Here is an 18338-nt window from a genome sequence, read left to right as displayed (position 1 = left end):
CCATGTGTTGCCACTATCATGTATCCTACCATGACTATATCCAACCCTACTCCATGTGTTGCCACTATCATGTATCCTACCATGACTATATCCAACCCAACTCCATGTGTTGCCACTATCATGTGTTCTACCATGACTATATCCAACCCAACTCCATGTGTTTCCACTGTCATGTATCCTACCATGACTATATCCAACCCAACTCCATGTGTTGCCACTATCATGTATCCTACCATGACTATATCCAACCCAACTCCATGTGTTTCCACTGTCATGTATCCTACCATGACTATATCCAACCCTACTCCATGTGTTTCCACTATCATGTATCCTACTTGGCTGAAGCTTTGATCCAGTGGAAGAAGTATTGAGGAGCAGGGAGGTTAAAGGTCACTTCAGGATACAGCTGTTACTCTAAACTATCTCTAAATAATACAGTAATGAGAGAAAATGTAAAGAATATTTAGAGCCCTATAACATCTCTATATATAACATCTCTATCAAATCTTTTTGAATTTTTCTTACCTAATTCCGTTTATTTATTTATTATTCTGTTTTCTACGTTTAGTGTTTCCAGGTTTCTGATTTGTCCCTGTTTTTCCCTCTCAAAATCACACTGTTAATAGAAAAACAACAACATTGGATGTTCTAAGTCCACAACAATACTTAAACCACATCAGGAGACCACTTTTGAAGTCTGAGAAAAATCTAATACATTTTTGTTTTTGTGTGTAGATACCCTTTAATGCAAGTGGCACCAGCAAGAGCCTTGCTTGGTTAGTGGTGTCTCTGTAGCACACATGTGATTGCAGAGTCTGCTGAACAAATCACAACTGGCTTGATGCAAATAATCATGATATCATTCTGTCAGGTAGGGAAAGACTACTTTGAAGTTAACATTGAGTTGACAAGGTTTTTTGGGAAAGCTTTTCTATCAACCAGAAGATGGTTGTCATTAGCATCATCGCTAACAGCTACACATAGTGGCAGACAAAAGCACTCAGACGGGCATTTCCGGGCTGTTTCCTCTTCAGAAAGTTGAAGGAAAATACTAATCACTTAGGAGAATTTAATGATGACTTGCAGGCAGTGGGTTCAGAATAACTATGACAAAAATTGAATCCAAATTATACCTCCAACCAAAAGGACACTTTAGAGACAGGAAGGGTAAAGGGGCATGTGCTCTACACAGGTAGAGCCCTATCTGTCCATGTTGCCTTATGCAAAGTGGGCACTGCTTCATGTGGCAACACCAACACTCACTTAAATAGTCCATATGCCACTGGGTGGGAGACGTTTTCATTGTTTTTGGGCAGCATTATGTGAGGTGTTATGTGTTGTTAGTGATGAGCCTTGGTCAATTTATCTCTGAATATGCCACCCTCTTCAATCTGTCACCTAATCCTGCCCAATGGGCAGGTCAGCCCTGGAGTAAAGTATTGGCTGTAAGAAGGAAGAGAAAACATAACATCTGGTTGTTTTTAAATTACTTCTTATGACATTGCTTGCCAGAATAAACATTGGAAGAAAAATCTCCATTACAATCTGTGTTACCCACTCCAGTCAGCAGATGGCGATGTGAGTTTTTCAGGTGATGCTTCTTGCGTTACGTTTAATCTAGTGGACAGGACATGAACAGCGACAAAGGGCTACTGATTCAACCAACGCGGTGGTGTGCTAGCAAACATAAAACCGAATCATTGAAGCGGTTTAGACCAATCTTGTGTATATTACTCTATCTACTAGCTCATTTCAACGTAATTTGCTTGTGAAATTAGCGAATGTGTTAACTTGATACCTCGTTAGGCTAATCTCCCGGAGCATAAACACACTAAGCAAGATGGAGAAAGAAGCTCTGGTGAAAGGTGACGAAGAAGCATTCAGAATGGAAAAGGAGGAAGAGGAGGCTATCACAGTGAAAGAAGAGGATGATATTACAGTGAAAGAGGAAGATGGGAAAGAGGTTGTCAGAGTGGAAGAGGAGGAGGTAGAAGCTTTCAGAATCAAAAAGAAGGAAGATGAGAATGTAGTAAAGGAAGAGGAAGAACATTTTGGAGTGGAAGAGGAAGCTATCTCAGTTAAAGAGGAGGAGGAACATGTCTTGGGAGTGAAAAAGGAGGAGGAGACTGAAGTACCGATTACCACCAGTGAGTACTGTCTTAAAAACGGGCTCAAACTACTGAAGTTCTACACTTGAATATGTTGTTCAGTACTGTAGGAATTGTTTAAGGGACAATCTGCCATTGGTACATATATTCTGGGAACTTGTAAGTAGATGTATTGAATTCTCCATGTGGTCTATATTAAAGAGCACTTAATCTAATATAACAGCCTTTTAAAATTCAATACTGGTGCATAATATTTTACTTAAAATATCAAACAGGACACAAAAGGAACCCATAAACAATATTTTATAAAATCATGATGAAAGTGGCCAATTTTAGGCCCTTTTTAGAAATATTAATGGCTCTTGTAAGGCCCTTTGTGATTGCAATAGAAGATCATAAGTTTACCATCTGTTTGATGTTCTCATTCACACAGGAGAGAGACATGACTATTGTGAATCCTCTGGGGAGCCTCAACAACATCCTGATGCTGACGAGGAAGAGAAGAGTCTCTCCAGATCAGAACACCAGATGGTACAGCTTGGTCTGGTCTAGCATACAGCTTGCTCTATCTGGGTCTGGGCTGGGTTTCTGTAAAGCACTTTACGACAACAGTGGCATCAGCATCCATAATGATATGTGTCTGTGTCCCCTCTTTATGGTTACCAGGACAACGCTAGCCCTTCCTCCCTCCCGGAGTCCCCGTGTCGTGCCTCTCCCGGTAGCACCTTACTGCTGGGTATGAAGAGGTTGTCTGTGCTGCTGGTGGACTGCAGGAAAACAACGGGGCTGAGTGGAACTGTGAGAGGAGGAGCAGAGAAGAAAGGATCAGATTTGACTCATCAAAGTGAGTGCTGTAGTTTAGTTTGAACAAATAAAATAGATCTGCCCACTGGTATCTGTTACCAGGACAACCAGCAGAGTTCTGTTAGTTGACATGAAGGTGGACTGAGAGAAACCAATAGACCATATAAAACCTTGATGAAAGTTAGCTTTAGAGAGAAAGTTTCAAGATTATCTGATGTAAGGTTCATGTTTTACATAAACTGTTCCTCAAATCATTATGGATGTTACATTGCCTGTCCCAGTCAACCCCCCCTATCTTTACAAGACTAGAACAGGCAAACAAAACTCAAGACACATCAATGTGGTCTGTATTGCTTCATTAACATCTGATCTACAGAACTTGTTAAAAATGGCAAATATATATTTAAAACAAGCTCTGTAAACCTTTTCTAAAAGCTATGAAATATGATTAAATGAAAAGCATTTTTTTGTGAGACTTGTTCTTCGTCTCTGTAACGGACAAAATTAATTCAATTTCCTACTTTAACAGGTCAAATGAAGCCTGAACTCCAACATATATACCTTACAGAACGTTGTTTAATTTGGAAATGACTAACTTTATTTGTTAATGTGTAACTGACGTCAGTGTGGTGCCAACAGTTTAGCTTCCTCCACTGTCCCTGGATATCTCCATCTGCAACGTTTCAAGCTAACGTTCTCTGTTTCACGGAAACATGGCTCACTCGGGATACGTTATCAGAGTTGGTACAGCCACCTGGTTTCTTCACGCATCGCGCTGACAGAAACAAACATCTCTCTGGTAAGAAGAAGGGTGGGAATGTATATTTTAGTCGTGGTGTGATCATAACAACATACAGGAACTCAAGTCCTTTTGTTCACCTGACCTAGAATTCCTGACAATCAAATGCCGACCACGTTATCTACCAAGAGAATTCTCTTCGATTATATCACAGTGGTATACAGTCGTGGCCGAATGTTTTGAGAATGACAAATATTAATTTCCACAAAGTTGGCTGCTTCAGTGTCTTTAGATATTTTTGTCAGATGTTACTATGGAATACTGAAGTATAATTACAAGCATTTCATAAGTGTCAAAGGCTTTTATTGACAATTACATGAAGTTGATGCAAAGAGTCAATATTTGCAGTGTTGACCCTTCTTTTTCAAGACCTCTGCAATCCGCCCTGGCATGCTGTCAATTAACTTCTGGGCCACATCCTGACTGATGGCAGCCCATTCATGCAAAATCAATGCTTGGAGTTTGTCAGAATTTGTAGGTTTTTGTTTGTCCACCCGCCTCTTGAGGATTGACCACAAGTTCTCGATGGGTTTAAGGTCTGGGGAGTTTTCTGGCCATGGACCCAAAATATCGATGTTTTGTTCCCCGAGCCACTTAGTTATCACTTTTGCCTTATGGCAAGGTGCTCCATCATGCTGGAAAAGGCATTGTTCGTCACCAAACTGTTCCTGGATGGTTGGGAGAAGTTGCTCTCAGAGGATGTGTTGGTACCATTCTTTATTCATGGCTGTGTTTTTTGGCAAAATTGTGAGTGAGCCCACTCCCTTGGCTGAGAAGCAACCCCACACATGAATGGTCTCAGGATGCTTTACTGTTGGCATGACACAGGACTGATGGTATCGCTCACCTTGTCTTCTCCGGACAAGCTTTTTTCCGGATGCCCCAAACAATCGGAAAGGGGATTCATCAGAGAAAATGACTTTACCCCAGTCCTCAGCAGTCCAATCCCTGTACCTTTTGCAGAATATCAGTCTGTCCCTGATGTTTTTCCTGGAGAGAAGTGGCTTCTTTGCTGCCCTTCTTGACACCAGGCCATCCTCCAAAAGTCTTCGCCTCAGCGTGCGGATGCACTGCGGCTGAATCAACTTTAGAAGACAGTCCTGGCGCTTGCTGGACTTTCTTGGACGCCCTGAAGCCTTCTTCACAACAATTGAACCGCTCTCCTTGAAGTTGTTGACGATGCGATAAATGGTTGCTGATCTTACTGGCAGCAATATCCTTGCCTGTGAAGCCCTTTTTGTGCAAAGCAATGATGACAGCACGTGTTTCCTTGCAGGTAACCATGGTTGGCAGAGGAAGAACAATGATTCAAAGCACCACCCTCCTTTTGAAGCTTCCAGTCTGTGATTCGAACTCAATCAGCATGACAGAGGGATCTCCAGCCTTGTCCTCGTCAACACTCACACCTGTGTTAACGAGAGAATCACTGACATTATGTCAGCTGGTCCTTTTGTGGCAGGGCTGAAATGCAGTGGAAATGTTTTTGGGGGATTTGGTTCATTTGCATGGCAAAGAGGGACTTTGCAATTAATTGCTATTCATCTGATCACTCTTCATAACATTCTGGAGTATATGCAAATTGCCATCATACAAACTGTGGCAGCAGACTCTTTGAAAATTACTATTTGTGTCATTCTCAAAACTTTTGGTCAAGACTGTATATCCCCCCCAAGCAGACACATCGACGGCCCTGAAAGAACTTCATTGGACTCTATGTAAACTGGAAACCACATATCCTGAGGCTGCATTTATTGTAACTGGGGATTTTACAAGGCTAATCTGAAAACAAGGCTCCTTAAATTTTGCCAGCGACCCGGGCTGGCAAAAATCTGGATCATTGTTACTCTAACTTACGCAACGCATACAAAGCCCTCCTTTGCCCTCCTTTCGGCAAATCTGACCACGACTCCATTTTGTTGCTCCCAGCCTATAGACAGAAACTAAAACAGGAAGGTTTGGTAAGCTTGATTACCAACAACGACGAGGCGGCCTACAGGGAGGAGGTGAGGGCCCTCGGAGTGTGGTGTCAGGAAAATGACCTCACACTCAATGTCAACAAAACAAAGGAGATGATCGTGGACATCAGAAAACAGCAGAGGGAGCACCCCCCTATCCACATCAACGGGACAGTAGTGGAGAAGGTGGGAAGTTTTTAAGTTCCTCGGAATACACATCACGGACAAACTGAAATGGTCCACCCACACAGACAGTGTGGTGAAGAAGGCGCAACAGCCTCAGGAGGCTGAAAAAATGTGGCTTGTCACCAAAAACACTCACAAACTTTTACAGATGCACTATCGAGAGCATCCTGTTGGGCTGTATCACCGTCTGGTACGGCAACTGCTCCGCCCACAACCGTAAGGCTCTCCAGAGGGTGGTGAGGTCTGCACAACGCATCACCGGGGGCAAACTACCTACCCTCCAGGACACCTACACCACCCGATGTCACAGGAAGGCCAAAACGATCATCAAGGACAACAACCACCCGAGCCACTGCCTGTTCACCCCGCTATCATCCAGAAGGCGAGGTCAGTACAGGTGCATCAAAGCTGGGACCAAGAGACTGAAAAACAGCTTCTATCTCAAGGACATCAGACTGTTAAACAGCCATCGCTAACATTGAGTGGCTGCTGCCAACATACTGACTCAAATCTCTAGCCACTTTAATAATAGAAAATGTGATGTAATACATGTATCACTAGTCACTTTAAACAATGCCACTTTATATCATGTTTACATAACCTACATTACTCATCTCATATGTATATACTGTACTCTATACCATCTACTGCATCTTGCGTATGCCGTTCGGCAATCGCTCATCCATATATTTATTTATACATATTCTTATTCATTCCTTTACACTTATGTGTGAAAGGTAGTTGTTGTGAAATTGTTAGATTACTTGTTAGATATTACTGCATGGTCGGAACTAGAAGCACAAGCATTTCGCTGCACTCGCATTAACATCATACACATAACCATGTGTATGTGACCAATGAAATTTGTTTTGATAGCTGTGGAGTGAGCTTATGGCACGTTCTTACCTCCGTCACACATGCTCAGGTTGACTACAGTACCAGTCAAAAGTTAGGACACAACTACTCATTCAAGGTTTTTCTTAATTTTTTACTATTTTCTACATTGGAGAATAATAGTGAAGACATCAAAACTATGAAATAACACTTACGAAATCATATAGTAACCAAAAAAGGCTTAAACAAATCAAAATGTATTTTATGTTTGAAATTCTTCAAAGTAGCCACCGTTTGCCTTGCACACTCTTGGCATTCTCTCAACCAGCTTCATGAGGAGTTCACCTGGATTGCATTTCAATTAACAGGTGTGCCTTGTTAAAAGTTCATTTGTGGAGTTTCTTTCTTAATGCATTTCAGCCAATCAGTTGTGTTGTGACATGGTAGGGGTGGTATACAGAAGATGCCCTATTTGGTAAAAGACCAAGTCCATATTATGGCAAGAACAGCTCAAGTAAACAAAGAAAAACGACAATCCATCATTACTTTAAGACATGAAGGTCAGTCAATCTGGAAAATTTCAAGAACTTTGAAAGTTTCTTCAAGTGCAGTCGAAAAAACCATCAAGCGCTATGATGAAACTGGCTCTCATGAGGGCCTCCATAGGAAAGGAAGACCCAGAGTTACATCTGCTGCAGAGGATAAGTTCATTAGAGTTAACTGCACATCAGATTGCAGCCCAAATAAATGCTTCACAGAGTTCAAGTAACAGACACATCTCAACATCATCTGTTCAGAGGCTACTGTGTGAATCAGGCCTTTGTGGTTGAATTGCTGCAAAGAAACCACTACTAAAGGACACCAATAATAAGAAGAGACTTGCTTGGGCCAAAAAAACACAAACAATGGATATTAGACCGGTGGAAATCTGTCCTTTGGTCTGATGAATCCAAATTTTAGATTTTTGGTTCCAAACAGTGACTTTGTGAGATACGAGTAGGTGAACGGATGATCTCCGCATGTGTGGTTTCCACCATGAAGAATGGAGGAGGTGCGATGGTGTGGGGGTGCTTTGCTGGTGACACTGTCAGTGATTTTATTTAGAATTCAAGTCACACTTAACCAGGTTGGCTACCATAGCATTCTGCAGCGATACGCCATCCCATCTGGTTTGCGCTTAGTGGGACTGTCATTTGTTTTTCAACAGGACAATGAGCCAAAACACACCTCCAGGCTGTGTAAGGGCTATTTTACCAAGCAGGAGAGTGATGGAGTGCTGCATCAGATGACCTTGGCCTCCACAATCACCCGACCTCAACCTCAACCTCAACCCGACCTCAGCCCAATTGAGATGGTTTGGGATGAGTTGGACTGCAGAGTGAAGGAAAAGCAACCACTAAGTGCTCAGCATATGTGGGAACTCCTTCAAGACTGTTGGAAAATGCATTTCAGCTGAAGCTAGTTGACAGAATGCCAAAAGTGTGCAAAGCTGTCAAGGCAAAGGGTGGCTACTTTGAAGAATCTCAAATATAAAATATATATACTGAACTGAAATATAAATGCAGCCTTCCGAGTGGCGCAGCGTCTAAGGAACTGCATTAATACAGATTCTGGTTTGATACCCAGCTCTGTCGCAGCCGGCCACGACCAGGAGAGCCAATTGGCCCAGTATGTCCGGGTTGGGGGAGGGTTTGGCTGGTCAGGATGTCCTTGTCCCATCGCGCTCTAGCGACTCCTGTGGCGGGCCGGGCGCATGCACGCTGACACGGTCGCCAGGTGTAAGGTGTTTCCTCCGACACGTAAGTGCGGTTGGCTTCTGGGTTAATTGTGTATCGTGTCAAGAAGCAGTGCGGTTGTGTTTCGGAGGACGCATGGCTCTTGACGTTCGGGGAGAAATTGGGGAGGAAAAAGGCGGTAAAAAAATAAATATAATAATCCTTTTAAAAAAATCTTCCCCAAATATTTCACATTCTTTTTACTTTACCTAAAATATCATGACATTAGAGATTAGTCAAAATGTAAAAATTTGTGAACATGTAAATCAACATTGTGTCTAACCCTTGAGACAACGTGGAGATGTTACTGATGTGCTTTGTGTCTGTCTCAAATGTAAAAAAATATTTATTTTTTTTGACAATTACTTATTTGCTTAATTTAGGGTTAAGGAAGTGTGTAGGTCGCATTCTGTATCATACAGCTATGAAGGTTATATATTTAGACCTGCCTGGTCGATAGGAATCCAGAGATGTCTGTGTCTTGAGTGTCGTAGAACTGTTTGGTTGTTTGTGTTCTGACTTCTAAAACAGAATGAATAAGTAATGTTAACATATTACCAGGAAGCTGTACAACATTTGTTTTTAAATCACACCAAGATTGTTTTAAATGATGAAATGTTTGAAAACTGGCCTCAGGTTATTGAGGGATCTGATTTGGATTAAACCTCATTGCAAGGCAGTTTTATCATGTGGAGGTTTCATTCAAGTCTCTTTTTAAATAAACACTGTCTTTGGCAGGAGGAAAACCAAACTTGGAGGGACCAGAGACGTCCAAACCAGCAAGACGACACCTCTGCTCCCAGTTTGGAAAGAGTTTTGCCAAGTTAGGAAGCCAGAAAAGACATGAGAGGACTCTCACAGGGGAGAAGCCTTACCACTGCTCCCAGTGTGGAAAGAGTTTTATCCAGTTAGGAAGCCTGAAAGCTCATGGCCGAATACACACAGGGGAGAAGCCTTACCACTGCTCCCATTGTGGAAAGTGTTTTAGACAGCAAGGAAGCCTGAAAGTTCATGGCCGAATACACACAGGTGAGAAGCCTTACCGCTGCTCCCATTGTGGAAAAAGTTTTAACAGGTTAGGAGGCCTAATAGCTCATGAGCGAATACACACAGGGGAGAAGCCATACCGTTGTGCCCAGTGTGGAAAGAGTTTTAGCTCGTTAGGAAACTTGCAATCTCATGCGCGATTACACACAGGGGAGAAGCCATACCATTGCACCGAGTGTGGAAAGAGTTTTCGCATGTTAGGAAACCTGCAATCTCATGTGCGAATACACACTGGGGAGAAGCCATATCATTGCGCCCAGTGTGGAAAGGGTTTTAGCATGTTAGGAAACATGAAATCTCATGAGCAAATACACACAGGGGATAAGCCTTACCACTGCTCCCAGTGTGGAACTAGGTTTACCAGGTTAGGAAGCCTGAAAAGACATGTGGACACACACCGAAGCCTTTCCATTGCACCCTGTGTGGAATGAGTTTTAACCATTTAGGAAACTTGAAAAAAAATGAGAGAATACACACAGGGGAGAAGGCTTTCCATTGTGCCTAGTGTGGAAAGAGTTTTAGCTTGTTAGGAAACGTGGAATATCATGATCTAAATACACCCATGGGAGAAGCCTTACAAATTTCACTTTAAAGGCACGTGAGAATCCACACACAGAAAAATTACTTCTCCTTCTGTGTAAACTGATATTTCACATCACATTGACTTAATTACTTCTCCTTGTGGATAAATTGATATTTCACATCACATTGACTTTAAATTAATCAGAGAACATACACAGTGCTCCCATTGTCTTATATTGTTGACTGAGAATGTGTTTACTTGTTGTTTATACCATATGAAATTGAATTGTACAAAGTATACTCTAAAATATATGTTAATGTTTTTATTAGAAAACATGAATTGAATATGGAGTCTGTCAGTTTGAATATAGAGTAGATCAGATTCCATGTGTTTAATTGGTCCTTTTTTAAAGTCTGACATTGTGTTTTTCTGGGTGTGTCATTCCTCCAGCACCATTGATAATCAGAATAAGACCATCAAAATGTATTGGAAAGGAGCATCAAGCTCATCACCTCCACTTTCACCCCCCTGTGAAGTTCATAACTTATTTCATCTGTAGCCTAATAAACTACATGGGTTCCCAAGTCGTAGTGGGAGGACCACACAACATATCATCGTGTATCCAAGTTAACTAAGATGTGATGGTTATTATATAAATATTTGCGGATAAAGGAGTTTCCACCGCCATTTCTCGCTTTTCCATTTTTACTGACACAAAAAGATCCCACCATGTCAAACGAACTAACATTGTTTGTCGGCATTTATAAAATTGTGGAATGAAGATCAGACAGTGAAGAGACTCCAGGGACGGTGATGAAGGCTGTTGGAATGAAGATCAGACAGTGAAGAGACTCCAGGGACGGAGATGAAGGCTGTTGGAATGAAGATCAGACAGTGAAGAGACTCCAGGGACGGAGATGAAGGCTGTTGGAATGAAGATCAGACAGTGAAGAGACTCCAGGGACGGTGATGAAGGCTGTTGGAATGAAGATCAGACAGTGAAGAGACTCCAGGGACGGTGATGAAGGCTGTTGGAATGAAGATCAGACAGTGAAGAGACTCCAGGGACGGTGATGAAGGCTGTTGGAATGAAGATCAGACAGTGAAGAGACTCCAGGGACGGTGATGAAGGCTGTTGGAATGAAGATCAGACAGTGAAGAGACTCCAGGGACGGAGATGAAGGCTGTTGGAATGAAGATCAGACAGTGAAGAGACTCCAGGGACGGTGATGAAGGCTGTTGGAATGAAGATCAGACAGTGAAGAGACTCCAGGGACGGTGATGAAGGCTGTTGGAATGAAGATCAGACAGTGAAGAGACTCCAGGGACGGAGATGAAGGCTGTTGGAATGAAGATCAGACAGTGAAGAGACTCCAGGAACGGTGATGAAGGCTGTTGGAATGAAGATCAGACAGTAGTGCTGGTCAGGTGGGGGAGTGGTCGAGGCAGCTAATGATTGTGAGGAACCATGCGGGGAACAGGCTCCTTTCTACTGCCATTCTGGGGTCTGGATACATGCCAACAAAGACTACAACTGCTTCACACAATGGGAGTGGCTACCATTGACCGTCACACTTTCTTTCATCACCAGGATGCCCATGTTGAGCCAGCAGTGTTCTCACTATGGAAGAGGGAGCAAGCAGCCGTCATCCAGTCTCTCAGAAACCCATGTTGAGCCAGAAGTGTTCTCACTATGGAAGAGGGAGCAGGCAGTCGTCATCCAGTCTCTCAGAAACCCATGTTGAGCCAGCAGTGTTCTCACTATGGAAGAGGGAGCAGGCAGCCGTCATCCAGTCTCTTAGAAACCCATGTTGAGCCATCAGTGTTCTTATATTGTCAATGTTGAAGTTATTCAGGTGCATAATACATTGACTCTGTACCGGTACCCCCTGTATATAGCCTCCACATTGACTCTGTACTGGTACCCCCTGTATATAGCCTCCACATTGACTCTGTACCAGTACCCCCTGTATATAGCCTCCACATTGACTCTGTACCAGTACCCCCTGTATATAGCCTCCACATTGACTCTCTACTGGTACCCCCTGTATATAGCCTCCACATTGACTCTGTACTGGTACCCCCATATATAGCCTCCACATTGAGTCTGTACTGGTACCCCCGTATATAGCCTCCACATTGACTCTGTATTGGTACCCCCTGTATATAGCCTCCACATTGACTCTGTACCGTTACCTCCTGTATATAGCCTCCACATTGACTCTGTACTGGAACCCCCTGTCTATAGCCTCCACATTGACTCTGTACTGGTACCCCCTGTATATAGCCTCCACATTGACTCTGTACTGGTACCCCCTGTATATAGCCTCCACATTGACTCTGTACCAGTACCCCTGTATATAGCCTCCACATTGACTCTCTACTGGTACCCCCTGTATATAGCCTCCACATTGACTCTGTACTGGTACCCCCATATATAGCCTCCACATTGAGTCTGTACTGGTACCCCCGTATATAGCCTCCACATTGACTCTGTATTGGTACCCCCTGTATATAGCCTCCACATTGACTCTGCACCGTTACCTCCTGTATATAGCCTCCACATTGACTCTGTACTGGAACCCCCTGTCTATAGCCTCCACATTGACTCTGTACTGGTACCCCCTGTATATAGCCTCCACATTGACTCTGTACTGGTACCCCCTGTATATAGCCTCCACATTGACTCTGTACTGGTACCTCCTGTATATAGCCTCCACATTGACTCTGTACCGGTACCCCCTGTATATAGTCTCCACATTGACTCTGTACCAGTACCCCTGTATATAGTCTCCACATTGACTCTGTACTGGTACCCCCTGTATATAGCCTCCACATTGACTCTGTACCGGTACCCCCTGTATATAGTCTCCACATTGACTCTGTACTGGTACCCCCTGTATATAGCCTCCACATTGACTCTGTACTGGTACCCCCTGTATATAGCCTCCACATTGACTCTGTACTGGTACCCCCTGTATATAGCCTCCACATTGACTCTGTACCGTAACACCCTGTATATAGCCTCCACATTCACTCTGTACCAGTACCCCTGTATATAGTCTCCACATTGACTCTGTACCGTAACACCCTGTATATAGTCTCCACATTGACTCTGTACCGTAACACCCTGTATATAGCCTCCACATTGACTCTGTACCGTAACACCCTGTATATAGCCTCCACATTGACTCTGTACTGGTACCCCCTGTATATAGCCTCCACATTGACTCTGTACCGTAACACCCTGTATATAGCCTCCACATTGACTCTGTACTGGTACCCCCTGTATATAGCCTCCACATTGACTCTGTACCGTAACACCCTGTATATAGCCTCCACATTGACTCTGTACTGGTACACCCTGTATATAGCCTCCACATTGACTCTGTACCGTAACCCCCTGTATATAGCCTCCACATTGACTCTGTACTGGTACCCCCTGTATATAGCCTCCACATTGACTCTGTACCGTAACCCCCTGTATATAGCCTCCACATTGACTCTGTACTGGTACCCCCTGTATATAGCCTCCACATTGACTCTGTACCGTAACACCCTGTATATAGCCTCCACATTGACTCTGTACTGGTACACCCTGTATATAGCCTCCACATTGACTCTGTTCCGGAACCCCCTGTATATAGCCTCCACATTGACTCTGTACCGTAACCCCCTGTATATAGCCTCCACATTGACTCTGTACTGGTACCCCCTGTATATAGCCTCCACATTGACTCTGTACCGTAACCCCCTGTATATAGCCTCCACATTGACTCTGTACTGGTACCCCCTGTATATAGCCTCCACATTGACTCTGTACCGTAACACCCTGTATATAGTCTCCACATTGACTCTGTACTGGTACACCCTGTATATAGCCTCCACATTGACTCTGTTCCGGAACCCCCTGTATATAGCCTCCACATTGACTCTGTACCGTAACCCCCTGTATATAGCCTCCACATTGACTCTGTACTGGTACCCCCTGTATATAGCCTCCACATTGACTCTGTACCGTAACCCCCTGTATATAGCCTCCACATTGACTCTGTACTGGTACCCCCTGTATATAGCCTCCACATTGACTCTGTACCGTAACACCCTGTATATAGCCTCCACATTGACTCTGTACCGTAACACCCTGTATATAGCCTGGTTATTGTTATTTTATTGTTACTTTTTTTCCCTTTAGTTTATTTAGTAAATATTTTCTTAACTCTTATTTTTCTTAACTACATTGTTGATTAAGTGCTTGTCAGTAAGCATTTCACAGTAAGGTCTACACCTGTTGTATTCAGCATTTCACTGTAAGGTCTACTTCATGTGACAAATAACATTTTTATTTGATTCTGAATATGGAGTATGTCAGTTTCAATGTTACGGTTTTTGATTAAATTATATTTTCAAACTCAGGCTGTGTGTGTTTATCTGTGTCACTCTTTGATCATTCCTTGTGGTCCTGTAGCTCAGTTGGTAGAGTATGGTGCTTGTTAAACCAGGGTAGTGGGTTTGATTCCTGGGACCACTCATATGTAAAGTGTTTGCACACATGACTGCAAATCACTTTGAATAAAAGTGTCTGCTAAATGGCATATGTTCTCATCCGGAACAGCTGATGCCCTCATGCATAGCTCGAAGCGAGCTTAGGAGGGATTTAGCTCGTCTGGTAGGCTCGTATCACAGGGCAGCTCGCGGCTGTGCTTCCTTTTGTAGTCTTGTAATAGTTTGCAGGCCCTGCCACATCCGACGGGCTTCGGAGCCGGTGTAGTACGATTCAATCTTAGCCCTGTATTGGCGCTTTTCCTGTTTGATGGTTCGTCGGAGGGCATAGCAGGATTTCTTATAAGCTTCCGGGTTAAGAGTCCCGCACCTTGAAAGCGGCAGCTCTACCCTTTAGCTCAGTGCGAAGATTGCCTGTAATCCATGGCTTCTGGTTGGGTTATGTACGTACAGTCACTGTGGGGACGATGTCCTCAATGCACTTATTTATAAAGCCAGTGACTGATGTGGTGTACTCCTCAATGCCATCAGAAGAATCCCGGAACATGTTCCAGTCTGTGATAGCAAAACAGTTCTGGCATTACACATCTGGCTAAAAGACTACTGTAGCTCTGCTGGATTCACTTTTATTGATAACTTTGACACCTTCTGGAAACAGAAGATACTCTACAGGAATGACAGAGTCCATCCAAATCATCTTGGCTCCTGGACTTTGTCCACGCATTTCAAGGCTGAGTTGAAACAATGACTGGTAAATGATCCAAGACCAGCTCAGTTAATCCCTTCCATTGTGACAATGAGTTGTCATAACGCTGCATCAAATGTACATGATCTTAGGAGCATTGGCAAACACAATGTAAGTCATTTCATTTATGTACCCGTAATTGCACCGAATACATCTGTTTATCCTACAGCTATTGTAAGCGGTAATCATGAGCCTATAAACCAGAGTTATGCTGTTAGCACTGAGGCAGTGTGCAATAGCAGGAAGATCACTTTATGCAGCTCACCCTGTACTATCAGCTCCATTGTAAATAACGAGTAAGTCTACCTCTGATAAGCATTAAAAACCTTTGGTGATACAGTGGTCGTTATATATGGTTATAACATCTACCGAAAATACAGAAATGCCAACGGAGGGGGTGTTGCGGTCTATATTCTGAACCACATTCCTGTAAAGCTTAGAGATGATCTAATGTTAAATACTGTTGAAGTAATATGGCTACAGGTTCATCTGCCTCACCTGAAGCCCATTCTTGTGGGAAGTTGCTATAGACCAAGTGCTAACAGTCAGTATCTGGATAATATGTGTGAAATGCTTGGTAATGTATGTGATATCAACAGAGAAGTATATTTTCTGGGTGATTTAAATATTGACTGGCTATCATCAAGCTGCCCACTCAGGAATAAACTTCAAACTGTAACCAGTGCCTGCAACCTGGATCAGGTTGTCAGTCAACCTACCAGGGAGTTACAAACAGCACAGGAATTATATCATCAACATGTATTGATCACATTTTTACTAACGCTGCAGATATTTGTTTTAAAGCAGTATCCAGATCCATCAGATGTAGTGATCACAATATACAGTGAGGGAAAAAAGTATTTGATCCCCTGCTGATTTTGTACGTTTGCCCACGGACAAAGAAATGATCAGTCTATAATTTTAATGGTAGGTTTATTTGAACAGTGAGAGACAGAATAACAACAAATATACCCAGAAAACCACATGTCAAAAATGTTATCCATTTATTTGCATTTTAATGAGGGAAATAAGTATTTGACCCCCTCTCAATCAGAAAGATTTCTGGCTCCCAGGTGTCTTTTATACAAGTAACAAGCTGAGATTAGGAGCACACTCTTAAAGGGAGAGCTCCTAATCTCAGTTTGATACCTGTAAAAAAGACACCTGTCCACAGAAGCAATCAATCAATCAGATTCCAAATTCTCCACCATGGCCAAGACCAAAGACCTCTCCAAGGATGTCAGGGACAAGATTGTAGACCTACACAAGGCTGGAATGGGCTACAAGACCATCGCCAAGCAGCTTGTTGAGAAGGTGACAACAGTTGGTGCGATTATTCGCAAATGGAAGAAACACAAAAGAACTGTCAATATCCCTCGGCCTGGGGCTCCATGCAAGATCTCACCTTGTGGAGTTGCAATGATCATGAGAACGGTGAGGAATCAGCCCAGAACTACACGGGAGGATCTTGTCAGTGATCTCAAGGCAGCTGGGACCATAGTCACCAAGAAAACAATTGGTAACACACTGCTACACTACTATTTTTTTGGTGTTATTCTGTCTCTCACTGTTCAAATAAACCTACCATTAAAATTATAGACTGATCATTTCTTTGTCAGTGGGCAAATGTACAAAATCAGCAGGGGATCAAATACTTTTTTCCCTCACTGTAATAGCCATATCTAGGAAAACCAAAGGTTGGGCCTAATATTGTGTATAAGAGGTCATACAATAAGTTTTGTAGTGATTCATATATTGATGATGTAAAGAATATTTGCTGGTCTGTGGTGTTTAATGAGCGAACAACCAGACCCTTAACGCATAATGAAACTACTTATTCCAGTTACTAAGCGGAACGCCTCACCAACATCCAATGGTATAGCGTGGCGCGAATTACAAATACCTCAAAAATGCAAAAACTTCAAAAAGAAATCTAAATAAAATAAAATTTCAAACATATGACTATTTTACACCATTTTAAAGACAAGACTCTCCTTTATCTAACCACATTGTCCGATTTCAAAAGGGCTTTACAACGAAAGCAAAACATTAGATTATGTCAGGAGAGTACCCAGCCAGGAATAATCACACACCCATTTTTCAAGCTAGCATATAATGTCACAAAAACCAAAACCACAGCTAAATGCAGCACTAACCTTTGATGATCTTCATCAGATGACATTCCTAGGACATTATGTTATACAATACATGCATGTTTTGTTCAATCAAGTTCATATTTATATCAAAAACCATCTTTTTACATTAGCATGTGACGTTCAGAACTAGCATACCCACCGAAAACTTCCGGTGAATTTACTAAATTACTCATGATAAACGTTCACAAAGAACAACAATTATTTTAAGAATTTTAGATACAGAACTCCTTTATGCAATCGCGGTGTCCGATTTTAAAATAGCTTTTCGGTGAAAGCACATTTTGCAATATTCTGAGTAGATAGCCCGGCCATCATGGCTAGCTATTTTGACACCCACCAAGTTTGGCACTCACCAAACTCAGATTTACTATAAGAAAAATTGGATTACCTTTGCTGTTCTTCGTCAGAATGCACTCCCAGGACTTCTACTTCAACACCCAATGTTGTTTTGGTTCCAAATAATCTATAGTTATATCCAAATAGCTGCGTTTTGTTCTTGCGTTCAAGACACTATCCGAAGGGTGACGTGCCGGCACGTATCGTGACAAAAAAATTCAAAATATTCCATTACCGTACTTCGAAGCATGTCAAACGCTGTTTAAAATCAATTTTTAGGCGATTTTTCTCGTAAAATAGCAATAATTTTCCAACCGGGAGACGTTGTATCCGTTCAAACACTGAAAGAAGAAAAATGGAGTCGTCACATGCACACGCGCACCAGTGTCATTGTTCTCAGAACGACCACTTTCCAAAACCCCTACTGTTTTTCGCCCAGGGACTGCAGAGTTATCATTCCACGTTCTGGCGCCTTCTGAGAGCCTATGGGAGCCTTAGAAAATGTCACGTTACAGCAGAGATCCTGTATTTTTGATAAAGAGGCTACAGAAGGCCAAGAAATGGTCA

The 18338-nt window shown here is 42.6% G+C and overlaps 2 protein-coding genes across 7 annotated transcripts in view; both read left to right on the top strand.

The window, feature by feature from the left end:
• The window catches only part of LOC115178195 (zinc finger protein 658B-like), a 1063446-nt gene that overhangs the window by 625406 nt on the left and 419702 nt on the right, over window positions 1-18338 (top strand). The gene's annotated exons all lie outside the window — the stretch shown is intronic.
• Window positions 1-18338, top strand: part of LOC115178191 (zinc finger protein 501-like) — a 141359-nt gene that overhangs the window by 56453 nt on the left and 66568 nt on the right. For 4 of the 6 annotated variants that reach the window (XM_029739272.1, XM_029739273.1, XM_029739269.1 and 1 more), the window contains exon 4: window positions 2775-2952. The exons of the other annotated variants lie outside the window; for them this stretch is intronic. In XM_029739272.1, the coding sequence (XP_029595132.1) occupies window positions 2775-2952 (178 nt within the window). The remainder of the gene's footprint in view (window positions 1-2774; window positions 2953-18338) is intronic. 6 annotated transcript variants of the gene reach the window in all.

This window comes from Salmo trutta, chromosome 38, assembly GCF_901001165.1.
Source record: "Salmo trutta chromosome 38, fSalTru1.1, whole genome shotgun sequence".
NCBI lineage: Eukaryota > Metazoa > Chordata > Actinopteri > Salmoniformes > Salmonidae > Salmo > Salmo trutta.
Note: the sequence above shows the minus strand (reverse complement) of the source record. Positions and strands in the feature narration are given on the sequence as shown.